The sequence below is a fragment of the Elephantulus edwardii genome, unplaced genomic scaffold (assembly GCF_000299155.1).
Source record: "Elephantulus edwardii isolate Elephantulus edwardi_28Jun2011 unplaced genomic scaffold, EleEdw1.0 scaffold00139, whole genome shotgun sequence".
Taxonomy (NCBI): domain Eukaryota; kingdom Metazoa; phylum Chordata; class Mammalia; order Macroscelidea; family Macroscelididae; genus Elephantulus; species Elephantulus edwardii.
The window spans coordinates 3,983,944-4,004,019 of record NW_006399889.1 but is presented as its reverse complement, the minus strand read 5'-3'; the positions used below and the strand labels follow the sequence as shown (position 1 = coordinate 4,004,019).

Genomic DNA, 20,076 nt, shown 5'->3' with positions numbered 1-20,076 from the left:
CACTTCTGAGAGAATTTCAAGAGATCAAGTAAAAAAAATCCACATGGGTTCTGGCCAGACTTTAGGCTTGACTGAGAAATAAAAGAAGTTCATCTTTAGAATGTTGAGCGCCTCTGGCCTCCTGGGCCTCTCTTCCTTCTGTCTCAGAGGAAACAACCTCTCTCTCATCAGGATGTAAGTGATCCAGAGGAAGTAGGTCACTCTGATGTATCCTGGCTGGAACTGCTAACAAGCAGTCCTTGGAGAGTTGACTGACAGACAATTAGTGCCTGGAGGACAGGCAGTGTGTCATGTCTCTTGTCCTCACTGCTGAATCCTAGGCATATGAGCATACTTACCTATGGCTCATGAAAACGCTATTGAATAAAATGCCAGTTTAGGGAAATTTTTGGTGTGTCTGTTGGTCTTGTCTCTTCCTCATCTATCTCCTTTGCAACTTTATATATTTGTATCTCAACAAATATATCAAGTGCCCTCAAACTTTAGTCATAGAATTTCATCTATTAGTCTGGATGTGGGGTCAGTGTGTTTTAAGATACCAAGGTCTTGTGGTCACAGTGAAATCATTCACATAGATAACCTCATGTCTTACATACGTAAGGCAGGTCCTGAAAAAGCCAAATTTGTCTTCCAGGACTTCTAGCAAAGGGGCAGCAAGCACATGTCTTGGAAATGTGACTATGACAAAGATGAAGTGAAATGCCTGTGCTATAATGATGTGGCATGCAGCAAGCAGAGGGGAGGGTGCTTGCAGCCACAGGATGCTAATCATGTGCTGAAAACTATTTTCATAAGGAAGGCTCATCATTTGATAGTTCTCCTAGGTTATTTTTTTTGGTAGGACTTTTTCAAAAGAAGAAAAAATAAACTCTTAGTAAATTAGAATGTTGCAACTTAATACTATGTTCCAACTCATAAATGTTTTTCTTTGGAGTTCATTTGGAAGCATTTCAGACAGATTGTTGGGATTAATACTTTCTGGGATAAAACCATGCTTTTTTTTCAGGCATTTCTTCCTCAACTCATAACCTTTCTTGCAGTAATGTTTTGCATGTTGCAATAAAAAGAAAGCAAGGAAGAAAGGCAGTCTCCTTCTATTTTTAGATTAATACTTTTTCCAAACTCAAGGAGATTTATCTAAATGCCTGCTTTCCACAGATATGAGCTTTTTCCCCAGTGCCAAACAGTTAGGCCAATTTCACAACTCACTAAGAAGTGGACATTGCCATATTTACACACCATCTTTAATCCCATTATTTTACACATCAATTTAAACACTATTATTTCTCTTACTGTCATCATTGGACAATGGATGGATCCTGGTGAAAAAACTGTGATTGGTGACTTAGCTAGTGAGTGCTGCTATCACAGGAAAAAAAACAAATGGGTGATTTTAATGAACATAAATTTATTTTCTCATAGTTTAGGAGGCTCACCCACTAACTCATTCCTCTTGAGTCAAACCCGACTCACAGCTGACCATTCAGTGGATTTTTAGAACCTCTAAATAACCTTCCTTGCTAAAAACAAAGGGAACCTGAAGCACTTATTGCAGAAGATCAAAGTCTTCAGCCTTCAAAATGGATCACATCTTAACATCAAGAAGATAAAGGTCCTTACCACTTCTCCAGTGGATAACATCATGCTAAATGAAGAAAGGATTGAAACAGAAAGAATTCATTATTTCATCTTGCTTGTATCCACAATCAACACACTTGTACCAGCAAACAGGAGATAAGGGAATGTATTGCTTTAAGCAAGTCTGTTGTCAGAGGTCTCTCCAAAATACTGAAGAAAAGTTATGTCAGTTTTAAGACTAAGGTGCACTTGATTTGGGCCATGATCTTTTCAATTACTTGCTGTGTGTCTGAGAGCTGGATAATAGAGAAGTATGACAGAAGAAGAATTGACAGTTTTCAGCTGTAGTGTTGGAGAAGAGTACTGAATATTCAATGAACTGCCAAAAGAACAAGCAGGTAAGTCTTGGAGAAAGTGCAGCCAGAGTGCTCCTTGGGGGCAAGGAAGACAAAGCTTTTTTTTTTTTCATACTTTGGGTATGTTGCTAGTAGAGGCAATTCCCTGGGAAAAGATACTATGTTTGGAAGGGTGGAGAGTCAGTGAAAGAGAGGAAGACTTTTATTGAGGTGGATTGACATTGTGATTACAGCAATGGGCTCAGATATATCAGAGATGGTGAGGATGTCACAGGATAGGACACGATACGATTCAGGTCTGTTGTTCTTAGAATCTCTATGAGTCATACTCAATTTGACAGCACCTAATAACAACAACAAAATTGCATGTGAAAAGATTGCCCATCTTTCTCCCTGGAGCAGCTGAGGAATTCAAAGCACATGCCTTTGGGTTGGCAGTACAACTTATTGTACCCTAGGCCACAAAATCTTCAGGAGGCTAGATGTCTATAATCAGGGTTTGCCTCTCAGGGAAGAATCTCTTTCTCTGCTCTGGTAAAGGACTCTTCTCTTTTCAGCTGCTTTTACTAGGCTTTCTAGTGAACATTTAATATGTATATGTGCTTGTTTACTTGATCTGCTGTGTGTCTTTAAAAAGAATGATTTAAGACACATCCCATAGTCACACTATTCTTTAACATGAAAAAGAAAACCTATTCTCAATTGGTATTATGAATGCAGGGATTGTGGTCAGAATTTACAGCACATATATTTGGGAATACAATTTACTTCATAACATTTGGAAACCTTGATTCATCTTGAAAGCTCTTGGAAAGAGGCTTAGTGGGAATGACATTTGACATTCATGGGGAGGGCCTGAGAGATGAGCTCTGAGCAGTGAGTATCAGAGCCAAGACAACAGCCAGAAATCTGTAACCAATGCATGCCAAAGCTAAGTCTGCAGGTAAGCAGGGCAGATGGACATGTCCAAGTAAGGGAGAAAGTCAGACGTTTCCTCAAGGATGAAGCAAAAGGAGATCCATAAATTGCAGTAGGAATCTGAACAAGAGATGATGGAGAATGCTAAATTGTTAACAAGAGCAGAAAAACAAATTCTGCTGAGCCCTTCACTTTTCATCCAGAAAACCGTAAAGACTTCAACAGAGATTTGTATATGTCCATAGTCCATCAGACACCAGTAACAAAATGAAACTGTTGTCTGAACAAAGCAAGGGAACATTGCATGTTTAAAATGAAGAAAGGAGTGCTTCAGGGATATAATCTTTCTCAACAGCTTTTCAATCTATATGCTGAAAAGATCATTTGAGAAACTGAACTTTATGAAGAAGAACGTGGCATCATCAGCAACCTGGATTATGTAGTTGACACAACCTTGCTCATGGAAATGGAGGAGGATTGAGGTACTTGATGCAAAAGATCAACTACTGCAGCCTTCACTGTGGATTGCATCTCAACATTAGGAAAACAAAAATTCTTGCCACTGAGACAATGAGTAGCATGATAATAGATGGAGAAAAGCTTGAGGTTGTTAATTATGTCATCTTTCTCAGATCCACAGCCAATATCCTTGTTCATAGCAGTCAGAAAATTAAAAGACAAGTTGTGTTGAGAATCCCAGAACATTTGATTGTACTTTTGCAAGATCTATACCTAGACCAGGAAACTGTTGTCTAAACAGAGCAAAGGAATATTGCATGATTCAAAATTGGGAAAAGCCATGGTCTTCTTCGTTGCTTGCTATACATCTGAAAGCTAGACAATGATTAAGCATGACAGAAGAAAAATTGATGCCTTTGGTTTGTGGTACTGGAGAAGAGTATTGAACATAGTATGGGCTGCCAATGGAACAAACAGGACTGTGTTGGAGAAAATGAAACCAGGGCACTCCTTCAAAGCAAGGATGATGAAGTCCTTCGCATATTTTCTGAGCATGCTGTCAAGAGGAGCCCATTTTGAGATCAGGACATTATGTTTGGAAGGGTAGCAGGTCAGTTCAAGAGAGGAAGACCTATTATGAGATTGATTGACACAGTGACCATGGCAATGGAGTCCAGTATGTTGAAGATGGTTCCATAGAATGTGTTTAGCTCAGTCTTTATCTGTAAAGTAGTGATAAAACCAAAATTTCTCAAAGCAAACCCACTGCTATCAAATTGCTTCCACCTCATAGGACAGAACTGTCATACAGGGTTTCCAAAACTGCAATTTTATTTATTTATTTATGTATGTATGTATGTATGTATGTATTTTTTCGCGTGTGTGTGTGTGTGTGTGTGTGTGTGTGTGTGAAAAAAGACTTCTTACATCTTTCTTCCTTGAAGTAGCTAGGTCAGCTCAAACTGTTAGTCGTTCGGTTAGCAGCTAGCAGCCAGGTACTAAATCACTGTGCCACCAGAGATCTTAATCTGCCTAAATTCTTGCTCAAAGTATACTATTAACCTTGACAAGGGAGATAAAATACTCCATGGGTGGCAAAAATGATCAATTGCTTGGCTATTAATATCAAGGTTGAGAGGTCAAATCCTTAGAAGAAAGGCATGGTGATATACTTCTGAAAGGAACAGCCAAGAAAATGATGAACTTCCACCCTTAAATCTTCCTGACTGCAACACATGGAGAAGGCTTAGGATTACTTAAGCTAAAGGGGAACGGGAGTGAATCCACCTCAGTTTCCAGAGGACAAAATATCCCTTTGCTTTATCACCCAGATACTTCTGCCCTTGAACACTCCTGACTGCAACATGTGAAGAACACTTGGGATTTCATAAGCTGAAGGGGAACAGGAATGGACCCACCATGGTTTTCCAGAGAACAACATTTACCCTCCTTTGGAGTGCTCCAATACACAGATCCTTCAAAAGGGAAACATCAATATACATATCTTTCACTGAACATAGCCCTGCCCTGGGACATTATAAAAGCCTAAGATCTATCAAGAAAAGATTCACCTAATGTCAAGAAAGTAGCAAACAGCCTCACATATCATGAAAAAACAACCGTTCTTCTAAACAAGCAAATCATGTTGCAGACTCATTGAATAGCCCAGACATGGAGAACCAGAAGAAATGTGTTAATGTGGAGTTATTTGAACAGCTACAGAAGAAGGTGCAAGGCTTTAAGAAGGTGCAAGGCATGGTATTGAACGAAACAATGGAAGATATTGAGAAAGTGAATACTCCAGAGACAGGGAACCAGAAGAAATATATTGATAAGGAGCAACTTGAACAACTACAGAAGAAAATACAAAAGATGGAAGAATTGAAACTATAAAGAGGTGGTTGGTTTTAGGTTCCATTGAGTTGAGTACAACTCATAGCAACCCAGTGAACAAAAGATCTGAACTTAGTCCTATTCTCTGCCATCCTCACACTTCCTGATGTACAAGAGCCCCGATGTACAAGAGCAGTCACCTTGTCAGCCCACCTCGTTGAGGGTCTTCCTCTCTTTTGCTAACCCTCTACCCTTCCCAACATCATGTCCCTCTCCAAGGAATAGCACCTCCTAGCAATATGTCCAAAGTATGTGAGGTGGAGCCTCATCATTATTGCTTCCAAAGAGCACTCTGGCTGCACCATCTCCAAGACATATCTGTTCATTCACTTGGCTGTCCATGGCATGTTCAGTGCTCTTCTCCATCACCACAGCTCAAAGGTGTCAATTCTTCTGTAATCCTTATTCATTGTCCAGGTCTCAGATGCATAGTTAGTAATTGGAAAAACTGTGGCCTGAATCAGACTCACGTTAGTCCTCAAATTGACATCACTACTCTTAAATAATTTGGAAAGTTCCCTAACTGTAGATTTTCCAATTTCAGTGCATCTCCTTATTTCCTGACTACTCATACTAAGAATTTTAATTGTGGATTCAAGTAAGATGAAGTTATTGACAGTTTCAATCTCCTCTCCAGCCATCATGACACTGCCTATTGGTCCATTGGTAAGAATCTTTGTCTTCTTGTCACGGAGATGCAATCCATACTCAAGGCTCTATTCCTTTAGATAAGGAACAAGTGCTTCAAATGTTCCTCACTTTCAGCAACTAAGGTTGTATCATCTGCATGATGCAGGTCATTGATGAGTCTTCCTCCAATCCTGATACCACATTCCTCTTCATAAAGTCCAGCTTCTCAGCATATTTGCTCAGCATATAGATTGAACAGGTATGGAGAGAGAATACATGCCTGATGTACTCCTTTTCCAATTCCAAACCATGCAGTGCTCCCCTGCTTTATTCACACAACAGCTTCCTGATCCAGATATAGGTTCCTCATGAGCACAATCAAGGGCTCTGGGGATTCCCATTCTCCTCAATCTGGGGATTCCCATTCTCCTCATTGTCAACCACCAAGGGATATCATTGCTGATGTCAGATAGATCCTGGCTGAAAGTAAGGAATACCAGAAGAATGTCTATTTGTGATTTTTTACTATGCAAAGGCATTTGACTTTATGGATCATAACAAGTTGTGGCTGACATTGATAAAGAGGTACAAAAACTTACAAATCATCTCATGACAGAGAAGATGTGGCCAACTCAGTACTGGAAATAACATAAACACATGAAAATGCAATACAGAGTATTAACCTGAAATGACAGAAGTGTCCAACACACTGAGGGAACAAACAAGTAGAACAGGAGTAATGGAATAGAGTCAGTGAGCAGGAAGACAAAGTCAGTGAAAACATATGAGAAGAAAATCAGAAGACATAAAAAAAAATGAAGACAACATTAGAATTATGTGAGATCACCTCAAAACAAGCAACATACATGTGATTGGAATTCCAGAACATGAGAGGAACAGGGAAAGCACTGAGAAAATTGTGGAAGAGATACCTGAAGAAAACATCTTGGATGTTGTAAAGAATGGATAAATCCACATCCAAGAAGCTCAGTGAACACTAAATAGACTAGACCCAAAAAGGAAATGTCAAGACATCATAGTCAAATTCTCCAAATTAAAAGAAAAGGATAGAATACTAAAAACAATGCAAGAAAAATAAAGAGTCATGTACAATGGGGAAACAATTAGATTAGTTGCAAATTTCTCAGCAGAAACCATGCAAGCAAGGAGACAATGAGATAGCATATACAGAAAGTTCAAAGAAAACAATTGCCCGACAAGGATCCTGTACCCAGCAACACTGACCATATAATATGAAGGAGAAATTAGGTCATTTGCAGAAAACAAGGAACTTAAAGAATTTGTGAAAACAGGGCCAAAGAAATTTTAAAGGAAGTACTTTACACAGAGACACCAAAGGAGAGTGGCTAGACCATACCAACCAGAAACAATAAGAAAAAGGAACACAGGAAAATGGCAATGATAAAACCTGGCCAGTCAATAATCATACTTAGTGCAAATGGACTAAATGCACTAATTAAGAGAAAAAGAGTAAAAGAATGGATAAAAACGCAAAGCTCATCAATATGTTGCCTACAAGAGACACATCTAAGAAACAAGGGCAAAGAAAGACCAAAATTTAAAGACTGGGGAAAAAAATATACCTAGCAAGCATCCACAAAAAACCAGGAGTGGAAATACGAAACTCTAATAAAATAGACTTTGAATGAAAACCACCGTAAGATAAAGGAACGCTCTAAATTATGACTACAGGCACAGTAGATAAAGAAGACATAATCGTGGTTAACATTCATGCACCAAATGATAGACCTGCAAAATACATAAAACAGTTAACAGAAAGGAAGAAAGAAATAGATAGTACCACAATAATGGTATTGGTGGTTGTTATGTACCATCAAGTTGGATCTGTCCCATAGCTGATCCTCTGGTGGTTTTTAAGATGCAGTTAATTGCATGGAAGGAGATTGCTGATACTTCTCCTGCAGAACAGTTGGTGGATTCAAACTGCATGCCTTTATGATTGCAGCCCAGCTTCTTGCCAGTAGGCCACAGAGCTCCTTCCACAATAGTGGTAGGAGACTTTAACATACCACTTTCGCCAAAGTCAACTCAAAAGAAACTTAACAAAGGGATTTCTGGTGGCTTAGTGGCAAGAAGCTGCACTTCAATCCCCAAGGCACGCAGTTCGAATCCACCAGATGTTCCGCTGGAAAAGGAGGGACAATTTTTCTCCTATGCCAGTTGGATCTGATTCAATGGTAAACAAAGGTGGAGGGGCAGGGGGGATAAAGAAACCTAACAAAGATGCAGAAGATCCAAACTACTAAACTATACAATCATACAATCAACCAAATCAACCTGTGGATGTAGTCAGGGTACTACTGCACACAACTAAAACTCAATTAACTTTCTTCTCAAGCACACACAGTGCATTCTCCAGAATCGATCACATATTAGGAAACAAAGCAAGCCTCAACAAATTCAAAAGTATTGAAATAATACAAAATATCTTCTAGGACCACAAAACTAGAAATTAACCAGTAGAGGATAAAGCTTATAAAATCACCTATGTGGAAGTTAAATAACATGCTGCTAAAACAATTGGGTTAGAGAAGAAATAAAAAAGGAAATTTAAAAAGTTCCTTAAAACATGAAAATGAAAGTATAACATACTAAAAACCTCTGGGATACAGCTAATGCAGTCCTCAGAGGGTACAGCATAGCAATAGACACACATAAAAAAGCAGCAAAATTGATCATCTAACTGAACACCTCTATCAAATTGAAAAAGAACAACATAATCCCACAGCTTGTAGAAGAAAGGAAATTCTAAGGACAAGAGCTGAAATCAATGAGCTAGAAAACAGAAAATGGGAACATCATTAAGACCAGAAACTGGTATTTTGAAAGTGTCAATAAAATTGACAAGCCATGGCAAACTTAAAAAAACGGGGAGGGGAAGAGAGAAGACACAAATAACTTGATTAAGAAATGGTAGAGGTGATGCCAAAACAGCACCAGCTAAAATTAAATTGATAATATCAGAATATTATCAAAATCTGTACCCCGATAAATTTGAAAACCTAGAGGAAATGGACAAATTCCTTGAAGTTGATACTCTACCCAGAAGGACAGGGACATATGTAAAACACTTGAACAGACCTATCACAAAAGAAGAAATTGAGTAAGTCATAAAAAGACTCTCCCACAATAAATAGATAGATAAATATTCTGGACTGGACATTATTTTTGTTTTTACATGGCATTCTATCAACAGTCTTGTGTGCGTGTGTGTGTGTGTGTGTGTCTGTGTGTGTGTCTGTGTCTCTGTGTGTGTGTGTGTGTGTGTGTAACGTGTTAAAAATGAGAAACAGATGAGAATAAAAAAGGTACTAGAAAGAAAGTGGTGGTGGTGGTTAAGTGCCTTGGAGTTGAGTGTGACTCATAATGACCCTATGAACAACAGATCTGAACCCTGTCCTATCCTTATCATCCCCTACAGACTTGAAACCATTACAGCAGTCATTTATTTTATCAATCTATAACAAAAAAAACCCAACCAGCTTTTGAAGTGTAAGTGCCCGAGTAGCCACAGACACTTCCACTATAGAAAAACTCTCTATGATTCTTTAAGAATATGTTTTCTCCCTTTTCTCCTCTATTCCTGTAGGAAATTCTGACTCTTTGTTCCTCACTGAATCCTGCCTACTTTACCACACACCTCAAATTCACCCTCAAAACAAAGCTGATGTTTTCAAGTAGAATATATTCCAACTCTCAAATTTCCTTCACAGATTAGTGAAACTAGATTCTACCATCCAAGCACCACTTTAAAAGCTTGGCTCTTTTCTTCTTCCTAATTTAAAAATAACAAGACTGGGGGAAACAAATACAAAATGTGGGTGTAATACCTCTCCTATGACCTCACATTTTTAGAGTTATTTTTTCTTTCTGACTGATCCTGCATTTATGCTAATGTATCCCTTTTGTTCCCTTAAAAGTATGAGGTTGTTCCATCAAAAGCCAAAATGAAAATAAACTATGTTCCTTGGGCAATGTCAGGCGATAACCAGGCCTCCTAACAGCTTGTGAACATTTTTTAATATATTAGGTAAAGAACATATTTTTCTTTCCAGAGAGCTATCTATGGTCTTCCAGAAAGAAATGTCTAGGGATAGAGAAATACACAGGCTTTTGTTGTTATTTTGCTTTAAGAATCTGCCTTTAAGAAGTTTCTGTAAGAAAAGTAAGCAGAAGATAATGTTCTTTATCACAAAGTGAGGGAGAAAGTTTACATAGTTATGAATCTAAATGTCAACACCAAATTTATTTTATCTCCAGATTGTCATTTAAACTCTTAATCACTGAAAAATGCATCGTTTTAAGAAAAGTATTTGTTTATATGTATGTATGTATATGCGATGTGTGTGTGTGTATCTTATACAGTGCTTATCAAAACCAATCACATATTTTAGAAAAACAAACTGAGCAGAGACACAAATCATCAAATTAATTCTCTTCTCCTAGAGAGATCTGGGAATGTTAAGGTCTTGAGCATTAATAGTCTGATTTTTTCAGCAAGCACAATACCAAGGTAGTGTCTCAAAAGGCAAACATACTTTTGTGGGCGATAACTATTTTCTTGGTCTCTGAATAACTGTGGCCACATTCTCATGAAGAAAATTGTAGACTATTTTGCCAGTTATTTTCTTTTTTTCTGAGGGGAAAATCCCCACTCAAGGGCACAAGGATTACAGTTTCTAAATAAAAAGGACCCTACCTCACCTGTTTTAGGGGGTCTTTCAAATTCTCACTTGTACTTGCAATCTAGTTGTGATGTAGTTAAAAGGCTCTACAGTACTTTATTTAATCTTGAATGTGAGTGTATGTGTCTCAAAAACTTCAAGTGCATGTGTAAAATTATAGTAAATTTAAGTGTGCTTTACATTAGCCTTTTTAATAATTGTTGTTATGTGCCTTTGACTTTCCTGCGACTCGTAGGGGCCCTATGTACAGCAGCTCTGAACCCTGCCCTTTCCTGAGACAGTCCCTCTAATTCCGACACACCAACCTCCATTACCCCAGTCACTGTATCAATCCATCTCATGGGGTCTTCCTCTCCTGCATTGTCCCTCCACCCTTCCAAACATGATATCTTTCTCCAAGGACCAGCCTCTCCTGGCCACATGTCCAAAGACAGAGCTTCAGAATCCTAGGCTTTATGGAGAAACTTGGTTTCACCCTCTCCAAGACAGACATATTTGGTTTCTTGTCAGACCATGGGTATATTCAAGACTCTTCTCCAGCACCACAATTTGAAGGCATTGATTATTCTTCTGTCATCCTGTCATTGTCCAGCTCTCTGAAGGATAATAAGTAATTGCAAAGACCATGACCTGAATTAGGTACCCTTTAGTCTCTAGACTTACATCATTGCTTTTCTGTACTCTGGAGAGGTCCCTCACAGCAGATTTTCCCAATGGCAGTTTGTATTTTGATTTCCTACATGCTGGTGTTGATTGTGGAGCAGAGAAAGCTGTTATTGTTAACAATCTCAATCTCTTCTCTATCCATCATGTTGCTGCCAGTTGGTCCAGTGGTGAAAATCTTTGTCTTCTTGATGTTGAGCTTCAATCCATATTGAAAACTACAGTCCTTGACCTTTTGCAGCATGTGCTTCAGGTCTTCTTTAGTTTCACCCAGCAAGATTGTGTCATCTGCATGTCATAGATTGTTAATGAGTCTCCCTCCAATCCTGATACCACACTCCTCCTCATAAGGCCCTGCTTCCCGAATGATCTGTGCTGCATATAGATAGAAAATGTACGGGGACAGGATGCATCCCTGACACACTCCTTTCCTGATTTTGAAACCTCCAGTATTTTCCTCCCCTTTTCTGAGGACTGCTTTTTGGTCCAAGTATAGGATTCTTTTATCATTATTGTATTATTTTATTATTACTTATTCTCTTATTTAACAGACATTTATGAAGTTCCTGCTCTGTATCTGGTGGTACAACTGGTTAAATGTTTGACTTCTAACCAATGTCAGTTTCAAACTCACCAGCCACTGTACAGAAGAATTACTGAAAGTCTGTTTCTCTAAATATTGACAACTTGAGAAACCTTGTCGGGAAGTTCTACTCTGTCCTATAGGGTCATAATGAGTGAGAATTTAATAAAAAACAGAGTGTTTGATTTTTTAAAATCAGTAATCTATTTCCATTTAGTTGATTAGTACTTGTAGCAACTCTAGACAAGTAGAACTGCCTCCTATGACTTATACAGCTTTAACCTTCATGGAAGCAGTTTACCTCCTCTTTCTCCTGTGGAGGGGCTCATGGGTTCATACCACTGACCTTTTTATTAGCACTCAGACATTGAATTAATTTTATACCAGGGCTCATTTCCAACTCATACTATTACATAAAATATTCAAGATATACGGGCATAAAGAAAGATTCCTTCTCTAGAAGGACCTATCTCTTTGTCATTACCAGAGAGTCTGTTCTTAAAATTCATGTTATATAGTGACAGCAGCAGTCAAGAAATTAAAAGATGTGTTGCTTTGGGAAAATCTACTGTGAGTGACCTCTCCAAAGATCTAAAGAGCTAAGATGTCAGTTTAAAGACTAGGATCTACCATTTGCAAGCCATGATATTTTTAGTTGCTTCCTATGCATCTGCAAATTGGACAATGGATACGGAAGGCTGAAGAAGAATCGATGCTTTGAATTTTGGTGTTAGTGAAAAATGTTGAATATGTTATGGATTGCCCAAAGAACAAACAAATCTATCTTGATGGAAGTACAACCAGAGTGCACCCTAGATGCAAGGATGGTGAAACTTCCTCTTACTTTACCTTGGGCTTACTATCAGGAAGTTCCAGCCCATGAAGAGATATATCGTGCTGCAAAAGATAGAGAGGGTCAGCGTTTTAGCTGAAGATCTTTAACAAGATGGATTGATGCAGTGGCTGCCACAATGGGCATAGGCATGATAGAGATTATGGGGATGGGTCATGACAGAGCAAAGTTCAGATATGTTGTTTATAGAGTCATTATGAGTTGTAGTCAACTCAATAGCACCTAACAACAACCAAATTTTATATGTGTGTTTATGTACATATAGATGTGTGTGTGTTATATTGTGTACCACAGAGTGGGAACGGACCCTCCTGTGTGTTTTCAGAGGCAGTTAATCGCACAGGAGGAGACTACCCATCCTGCTGCCTGATTCATTTGCCATTTAGAATGGACATATAAGTATACTCTTCACTTCTGTTTTACTAGATTTAACCAACTTTAGCTTCAACTTTTGTATGCATTCCTTTGTGACCTTTTTTTCTATAGTATCCACTTTTCCCTCCAGTCTAAATTTTACTCTGTGAAGTTGTATCCCTGTCCTTTTTAATTTGGTTTGATTGCTTCTGGTGATGTTCACCCAGACTGCACCACTGTATTAAATTAATTCTAACTCACAACAAGCCAGTTTTAAGAATAAAACTGCCCCAAAGAGTTTCTAAGGCTATAAACCTCTATAGAAGCACAGGGCCACCATGTTCCCTCTAGGAAGAGACAACCTTTCAGGATCAATCTGTCTATCTAATCAATGAGATAACTGTGATCATTCCCTTCTCAGTAACCCAAGGTCACTATCTCATCCAGCACTGCTGTGACATATATTGTTGTTGTTGTTGTTATGTGCCGTCGGGTCGCTTGCGACTCATAGTGACCCTGTGTACAACAGCTCTAAACTCTGCTCTGTCCTGTGCCAATCTCACTGTCTCTGACACATTTATCCCGATTGCCCCAGTCACAGAATCAATCCATCTCCCAGAGGGCCTTCCCCTCCTGTGCCTGCCCTCTACCCTCCCAAGCATCATGTCCCTCTCCAAGGACTGATCCCTCCTTACAACATGACCAAAGTATGTCAGACGAAGCTTCAGAATCCTTGCCTCCAAGGAGGAGCCTGGTTTAACCCTCTCCATGATGAATCTGTTTTCTTAGCAGTCCATGGTACCCTCAGCACTCTTCTCCAACACCAAAGCTCAAAAGCATCAATTCTCCTATCCTCCCGGGTCATAGTCTAGCTCTCTGACACATAACAAGTGATTGCAAAGACCATGGCCTGTATCAGATGCACCTTAGTCTCCAGAGACACACCATTGCTCTTGAGTACTTTAGAGAGGTCCCTAACCGCAGACTTTCCCATCGCAATACGTCTTTTAATTTCCTGGCTGCTGGTGCCAGGAGTGTTGATTGTATATTACTCTTACTTGTGTATACTTGAGTGACTTTCCAGTATAGTCTCATCAGGCTAAAGAGATCACCTGCTAACCAGAAAGTTGAAAATCCAAGGGTTCTAACCCACTAGCCACTCTGCACCAGCAAAGACAGCATAAACTCTACCATAAACTTTACAGCCTAGGAGAGTTCTGGAGGGCAGTCTGCTTTCGTCATATAGAGTTACTGTGAATCAGAACTGATTTGCCACACACTACAAACCTCACTTTACTCATCAGCAGAACTCTGAAAATAACAGAGATTTTCTAATTCATTAGAAATCAATTAAGGTAAATCCTTTAGGGGAATTCTGGACCTGGAATAAGTGTCGCATATATGCGATCTTATTATTATTTGATGTCATAATGGTTTTTCAAGCATTCCATGTGGCGATGATCCCTTTGCCAGCAGTAGGCTCATCAACACTGTATAAAGACCAACTCACTCACTCATTGCCTGCAGTTGAGTAGAAGTCAAATCATAATTCATCCTCTGCTGGGCTCTTGAGGCTATAAGCTGAATGGTGGGAGGCTGCCTTCCTTCCTCCCTGGGAACAGCTGGCAAAGTCAAACTGTCAAAGAAGTACAATCTTGGGGTTAGCAGTGCAATTCCCTGTAGGCTACGCCATCAGAGCACCAAAGATCAAAGGGTTGTGTCAAAATGACAGTCAGAACAGCCCATTGTAGGGCTAATAATTTCCTCATATAATGATGGCAAGAGATAGATTAAATAATATATGTAGAGAATCTTATCATAGTAGGTGCTAAGCAATCTGATTGTCTTGAGAACAGGAATAGAAGAAATAATGTGATCTTAAGAAAAGTTTGAGTTGTACTAACTCATGCACCATATTGAGTCAGTTAGACAGAAGCTCCACTCTACCTTTTTACATGGCCTATGGGCCAGGTGGTTTGTTGTTTACATTGTACAGTTCTCACTCTGAAATCAGCATTTTGGAATGCAGTATATTGTTTATGATTGTGGTCTCAATCAACTGTCTCTATAAAGCTTGTGAACGTGTTTTGTGTTTTTGTATTTTTTAGATTTGCTTGTGGGCGCATTTGGAACAGGAAAAGTAGTTGTTTACAGGTATGTGGTCGGTAGTATGCAAATGTTCTTCTCATTGTTTCAAACGCATTTCCTTTTGGGGAGAGGGGACAATTTTGTCTTACCAAGCATATCCCAGTTATTTGTTTTAGAGACTATTTAGATTCTCTCTCTCTTTTTTTATTTTTTTAGATCCTCTTTTTTAAATTTAAGGAGCTTTGGGGCCATAGTGTATAACAAATCAGGCTGTCAACTGAAAGGCCTGCAACTCAAATCCACCAGCTGCTCTTTGAGAGAAAGATGGGCAATCTAAAAACCCAGAGGCTGCTATGAGTTCGAATTGACTCTATGGAGAAGTCTTTTAAGTTTGGAATTAGTTTTGTGTGTGCTCTTTCTTTCCTCTGTATTTTCATTCTGAAATCTTAGGACCAAACTTCCAGCCACTTCCAACATATTTTTAAATCTTATATAATCGTGTTGATGAGTGACATCAAGTCGAGTATGACCCAAAGTGATCCTAGGAACAACAGATCTGAACCCCTTCCTCTCCTGTGCTATCCTCGCACTTCCTGACACACTAGAGCCCATTGCAACAGTCACTTTATCAGTCCATCTGTTTAATGACCCTCTTTTGCTGACCCTGCACCTTTCCAAGCATGCTGTCCCTCTCCAAGGAATAGCTCCTTTCCTGGAACATGCCCGAAGTATATGAGGTAAAACTTTATCATTTTTGCCTCCAAGGAGCACTATGGCTGCACTTTTGCTATTGTTAGGTGCTGTTGAGTTGAGTACAAGGGTTGGCCATCCATTTGTTAAATAGTTGTTGTTGTTTACCATTTAGTCAGAACCAACCCATAGCTGACCCTCCAGTGGATTTTCAGAGGCAGTTAATTGCACTGGAGGAGATTGCCCATCCTTCTCCTGCGTAGCAGTTGGTGGATTCAAACCATGTGCCTTCAGGATTGCAGTGCAATTTCTTGCCACTAGGCCAGGCCTTTGAAAATCTTATGAACAACAGAGGAACATGGATAGTTATCCTATTAGAAGAAGAGCCACGATTGGAAGTCCATGAAAATGAAGATTAAGACAGACTAGGAAGGAAGATTGGCCAGTCACTTCTTAAATAGCAGGCCTCTGAAAACCCTATGTAAAGTAGAGGAACATGAATAGTTATATAATCTTAGCAGATCTTCTAAAATAACTCCCTTTTAAATTGTTGCTATTTGTTTTAGAAATACATTGAAATGTGCTTATCATTTCTATAAGCAAGTGTGAACCCAGGATAAGGAATAAACCAGGAATTTGTAGTCTCCAAAACCAAATTCTAAGCAGTGGTTTAAATGTGACAGATCTATACCCAAAGCCTGAAACTTTCATACATTCACCAATTTGCAGTCTTGGGCATGTTCTTATAATTTTTTTAGCCTCTCATTTTTTATCTAGAAAGTACACATGATAGCACTTATTTTGCAAGGTGGTTTTTACTATAAAAATGAAGTGAAAACTGTACATAGAGTACACCTTTCTAACTAGAGAGTCTGTGTTCAAAAACTCGATTCCTTTCTCCTCTTGTGTCTCTTTTTTCTTCCTTAAAAACAATTTTGTAGGCTTTGAAGACATGTATGTGATCAGTAAATCAAGGCAAAAGGCAGAGTACATTTTACCTGAGTACAAGGACTCTGTTGGCACAAGCAGTTCACAAATAACTGTTCACCTAAGGTTGGTGGTTTGAACCCACCTAGTGGCTTTGTCGATTAAAGGCTTAGTGAACAGTTTTAAAAGATTACCAAGAAAGTCTTATGGAGATGTTCTGCTCTGCAGCATACAGCATTGTAATGAGTTGAGGGCCAATTGTTGAAAAAAAAACCCCAATGCTTGGGTGTACTTGGTATATAACATTAACTTAGCTCATCATCTTTCAGACTCAAGTATAGGTTTTCTCAAAGAAGTATGATTTTCATGATAAATCTCAAAGTCAATTCAAAGAGGGCTGTTTTATACCACCACTCTCCACTTCAGCTTACATAGAACCGGAGAGTTTTGGAACTCTCAAAATATCTGCAGTATGGGGCACGCTTTTTCAGTGGCCACGAGAGTAGACCACTTCGAACTTCCAAAGCATAATTCACTACCAGCCCCAGCTGCTGTGCTCTGAATCTACCATGAGCCTTAGTGTTATGCTCTGAACCTTCCAATGAGCCTATTTCATGTGGTGATGCTGGCCAGGTTGTAAATGCAACAATAATACAAGTGTATCCATCACTACAAAACAGTTGAGTTTTGAGACCCCAAAACTCCGTTTCCAGGGCTACAAAGACCTTGGCCAACTTTTCATTGTTTCCCTCTTTCCCTCAAAGTGGTCAGATGCTCTCCCAGCCGCTTCTGCTGCCCTCCCCTTTTACTCAGAGGGTTTTTTTCCCCCAGTAAATCTCTTGCATATCGAAGACCATCTTGGCATCCGTTTCCCCAAGGACTGGAATGACCCAATATTGAAAACAAAATTATGTAACAAAGTACAGATAAATAGCGCAAAAGGGTTTAGGAAAATCCCCAGTAGGCCCTATTGTGGTATTCATGAGATTGTTTAAAGCTGTGCCCTAAACAACATTCTGCCCCCAGGCACCATTCTCTGTGTCAGAAGAAAACTTATCCAACATGACATTGTTTTATGCTGTCATCTGCAGAGTTTGGCTCCCAGCTTTAGACTTGGAGCAAAGTTTTAGAAATAGTTCTGTTCTCTCCCTTCTGACTTACTTTCTTGCCTTGTTACCCTCACCTGGATGTCTAGAGCGGAATTTACTATATGTTAGTCCTTCTCCTTGAACTTGGCTGCACATTAGAATTACCTGGAAAGTTTTTTAAAATTGCAGTGTCTGGACCTTTGCCCAGAGGTTCTGACTCAATTGTTATATGGTGGGACTCGGGCCTAGTAGCTATTCAAAAGTTCCTTGGGTGATTATAATGTGTGGTCAGTATTGAAAACCACTACTCTGAGTGAAGTACAGAAATATTCTGTAAACCCACCGTCATGCGTTCAACTAAATCTGCAACATTTGTCCTAGGGAGTTACTGGTTGAGATAAATTATCAGTTAAGGAGACCAACTTCCTAAAGTCCAAGTACTTACAGGCTCAAGTGATTAAAGAATGATATATTTCTTAAAATATCAATGTAAATATACTAACTGATCCCAGAGCCATAGTTCACAGCAACATATCCGACTCCATAGCAAGCAAATTTGTGAATGAAACTTTCCTTGATGGGCCCACAGTACCTTTTATTTGTATTCATAAACTACCAGATGTGTTTGAAGATCACTAGTTGAAACTAGAGCCTGCTAGTTGAAGCAGTGAGCAATATTCTTGACACATAAGCTGGGAATGTTGGCACTGACAGCTAGAAATGAAATTCCATTTTAAGTAAAGTGCTTTTCTGCCTGTCATTTATGTAATTTTTTTTTTAAGCTCCCTGTTTTCTACCTACAGAGCAAGACCAGTTGTGACTGTGGATGCCCAGCTTCTGCTGAACCCAATGATCATCAATCTCGAAAATAAAACTTGCCAGATTCCAGACTTTATGACACCGATGGCCTGGTGAGTTAGTGCCACGCCTCTCACACACCATTGTGGATACAAATCACTTGGACATCTTGTTAAATGGAAACTTTTATTTAGTAAATTTGAGGTGAAGCCTGATAGGTTACATTACAAAAGAGCTGCAAGAGGGTATTGGTGCAGCTGATCTACATGCTAACACTGAATAGCAAGAGTGTTTACAAAGGATCAGTGGCTTGATGCTGACCTTTAGCTAGTTACTGATCTATCAATAGTGCTTCTCCAATCTACAGAATCTAGATGGGTGTTGAGCTTGGAAGACATATAGGAAAACTGCCAGCAAATCAAATATTAGAGATTTCATGACTTTTAGACTCTTGGCATACGAATATATATGTGTGTGTGTGTGTGTGTGTGTGTGTGTGTGTGTGTGTGTGTGTGTGTGTATACACACACACGTTACAGTTTCAAAAACTAAAAATAAACTTGACATTTCTATTTGCAAATGCTTTTGTATACCATTTTTAAGACATACATACAATCGTCAAACTTTGGTTAAATTACTGGGTTCCCTGCACTGAAAACAGCATTTACAGTTAGACAGAAAGTAAATGTTATAAAAGTAGAAATTTCTGTGCCCTAAACTGTATTTTTGTGGCTGAAATGTCATCATCAAGAATGGCTGTGTAGATTTATGATTCCTTTGTCTAGATCCCAGAAGAACATTGTTTAAATGTCTTTAGAAACTGAAGAACATTGTTGAAAAAAGGCTTTGGAAATGGGTCCTGTTTGAACTTTGTCAGTCATCTGAGGGACTACAAATGGAACTTGATAAGTTAGGACAACTCAAATAAGAAAATGCCCTATTGTTCTTCAGCAAGCAGGTCCTGGAGGGTCAGAAGTCTGTTATGATGGGTTATGTCATTAGAGTATCCTCTGAAAACAACAGCACATACTTGGAGTGTTTGAGTTTGCCCTCATTTTCCAGAAGAGGTAGTCTAACTCAGGTAGTATATTTAGTTCTTGAGAATGTCAGAATGCAGTACAAACTAATCTCAATCCAAAGAAGTTATTTCCAGCCAGTTTCAATGTGTGATCAAAAGTCTTTAACAGGAGTTCACACCACAGTCAGAGCCTTTGAGGGTGGAATGTGAGAGGAAGGCAGACCCTGAAAAATTCATTGAAAAGCATCCTGTTGTTGGGAGCTCTCAATGGGAGGAGGCAAGTAACAGCTTTTGAACGTAGTTGGGAAATGCCCTGAGAAATTTTTAAATGGTTTAAACCATAAAATATTATAATGAAAACCTGATCTGAAAAAATATGTGAAAAGGCCAGCATTTTTTCCCCCTACACTATCATGATTAAGTGAACATTAAACAAACTAGTTGCTACTTGAG

At 39.0% G+C, this 20,076-nt stretch overlaps 1 protein-coding gene across 2 annotated transcripts in view; it reads left to right on the top strand.

Annotated features, from left to right (window-relative positions):
* ITGA8 (integrin, alpha 8) overlaps nt 1–20,076 on the top strand; it is a 312,225-nt gene that overhangs the window by 155,518 nt on the left and 136,631 nt on the right. For both annotated transcript variants that reach the window (XM_006894290.1, XM_006894291.1), the window contains 2 exons: nt 15,123–15,168; nt 18,611–18,718. In XM_006894290.1, the coding sequence (XP_006894352.1) occupies nt 15,123–15,168; nt 18,611–18,718 (154 nt within the window). The remainder of the gene's footprint in view (nt 1–15,122; nt 15,169–18,610; nt 18,719–20,076) is intronic.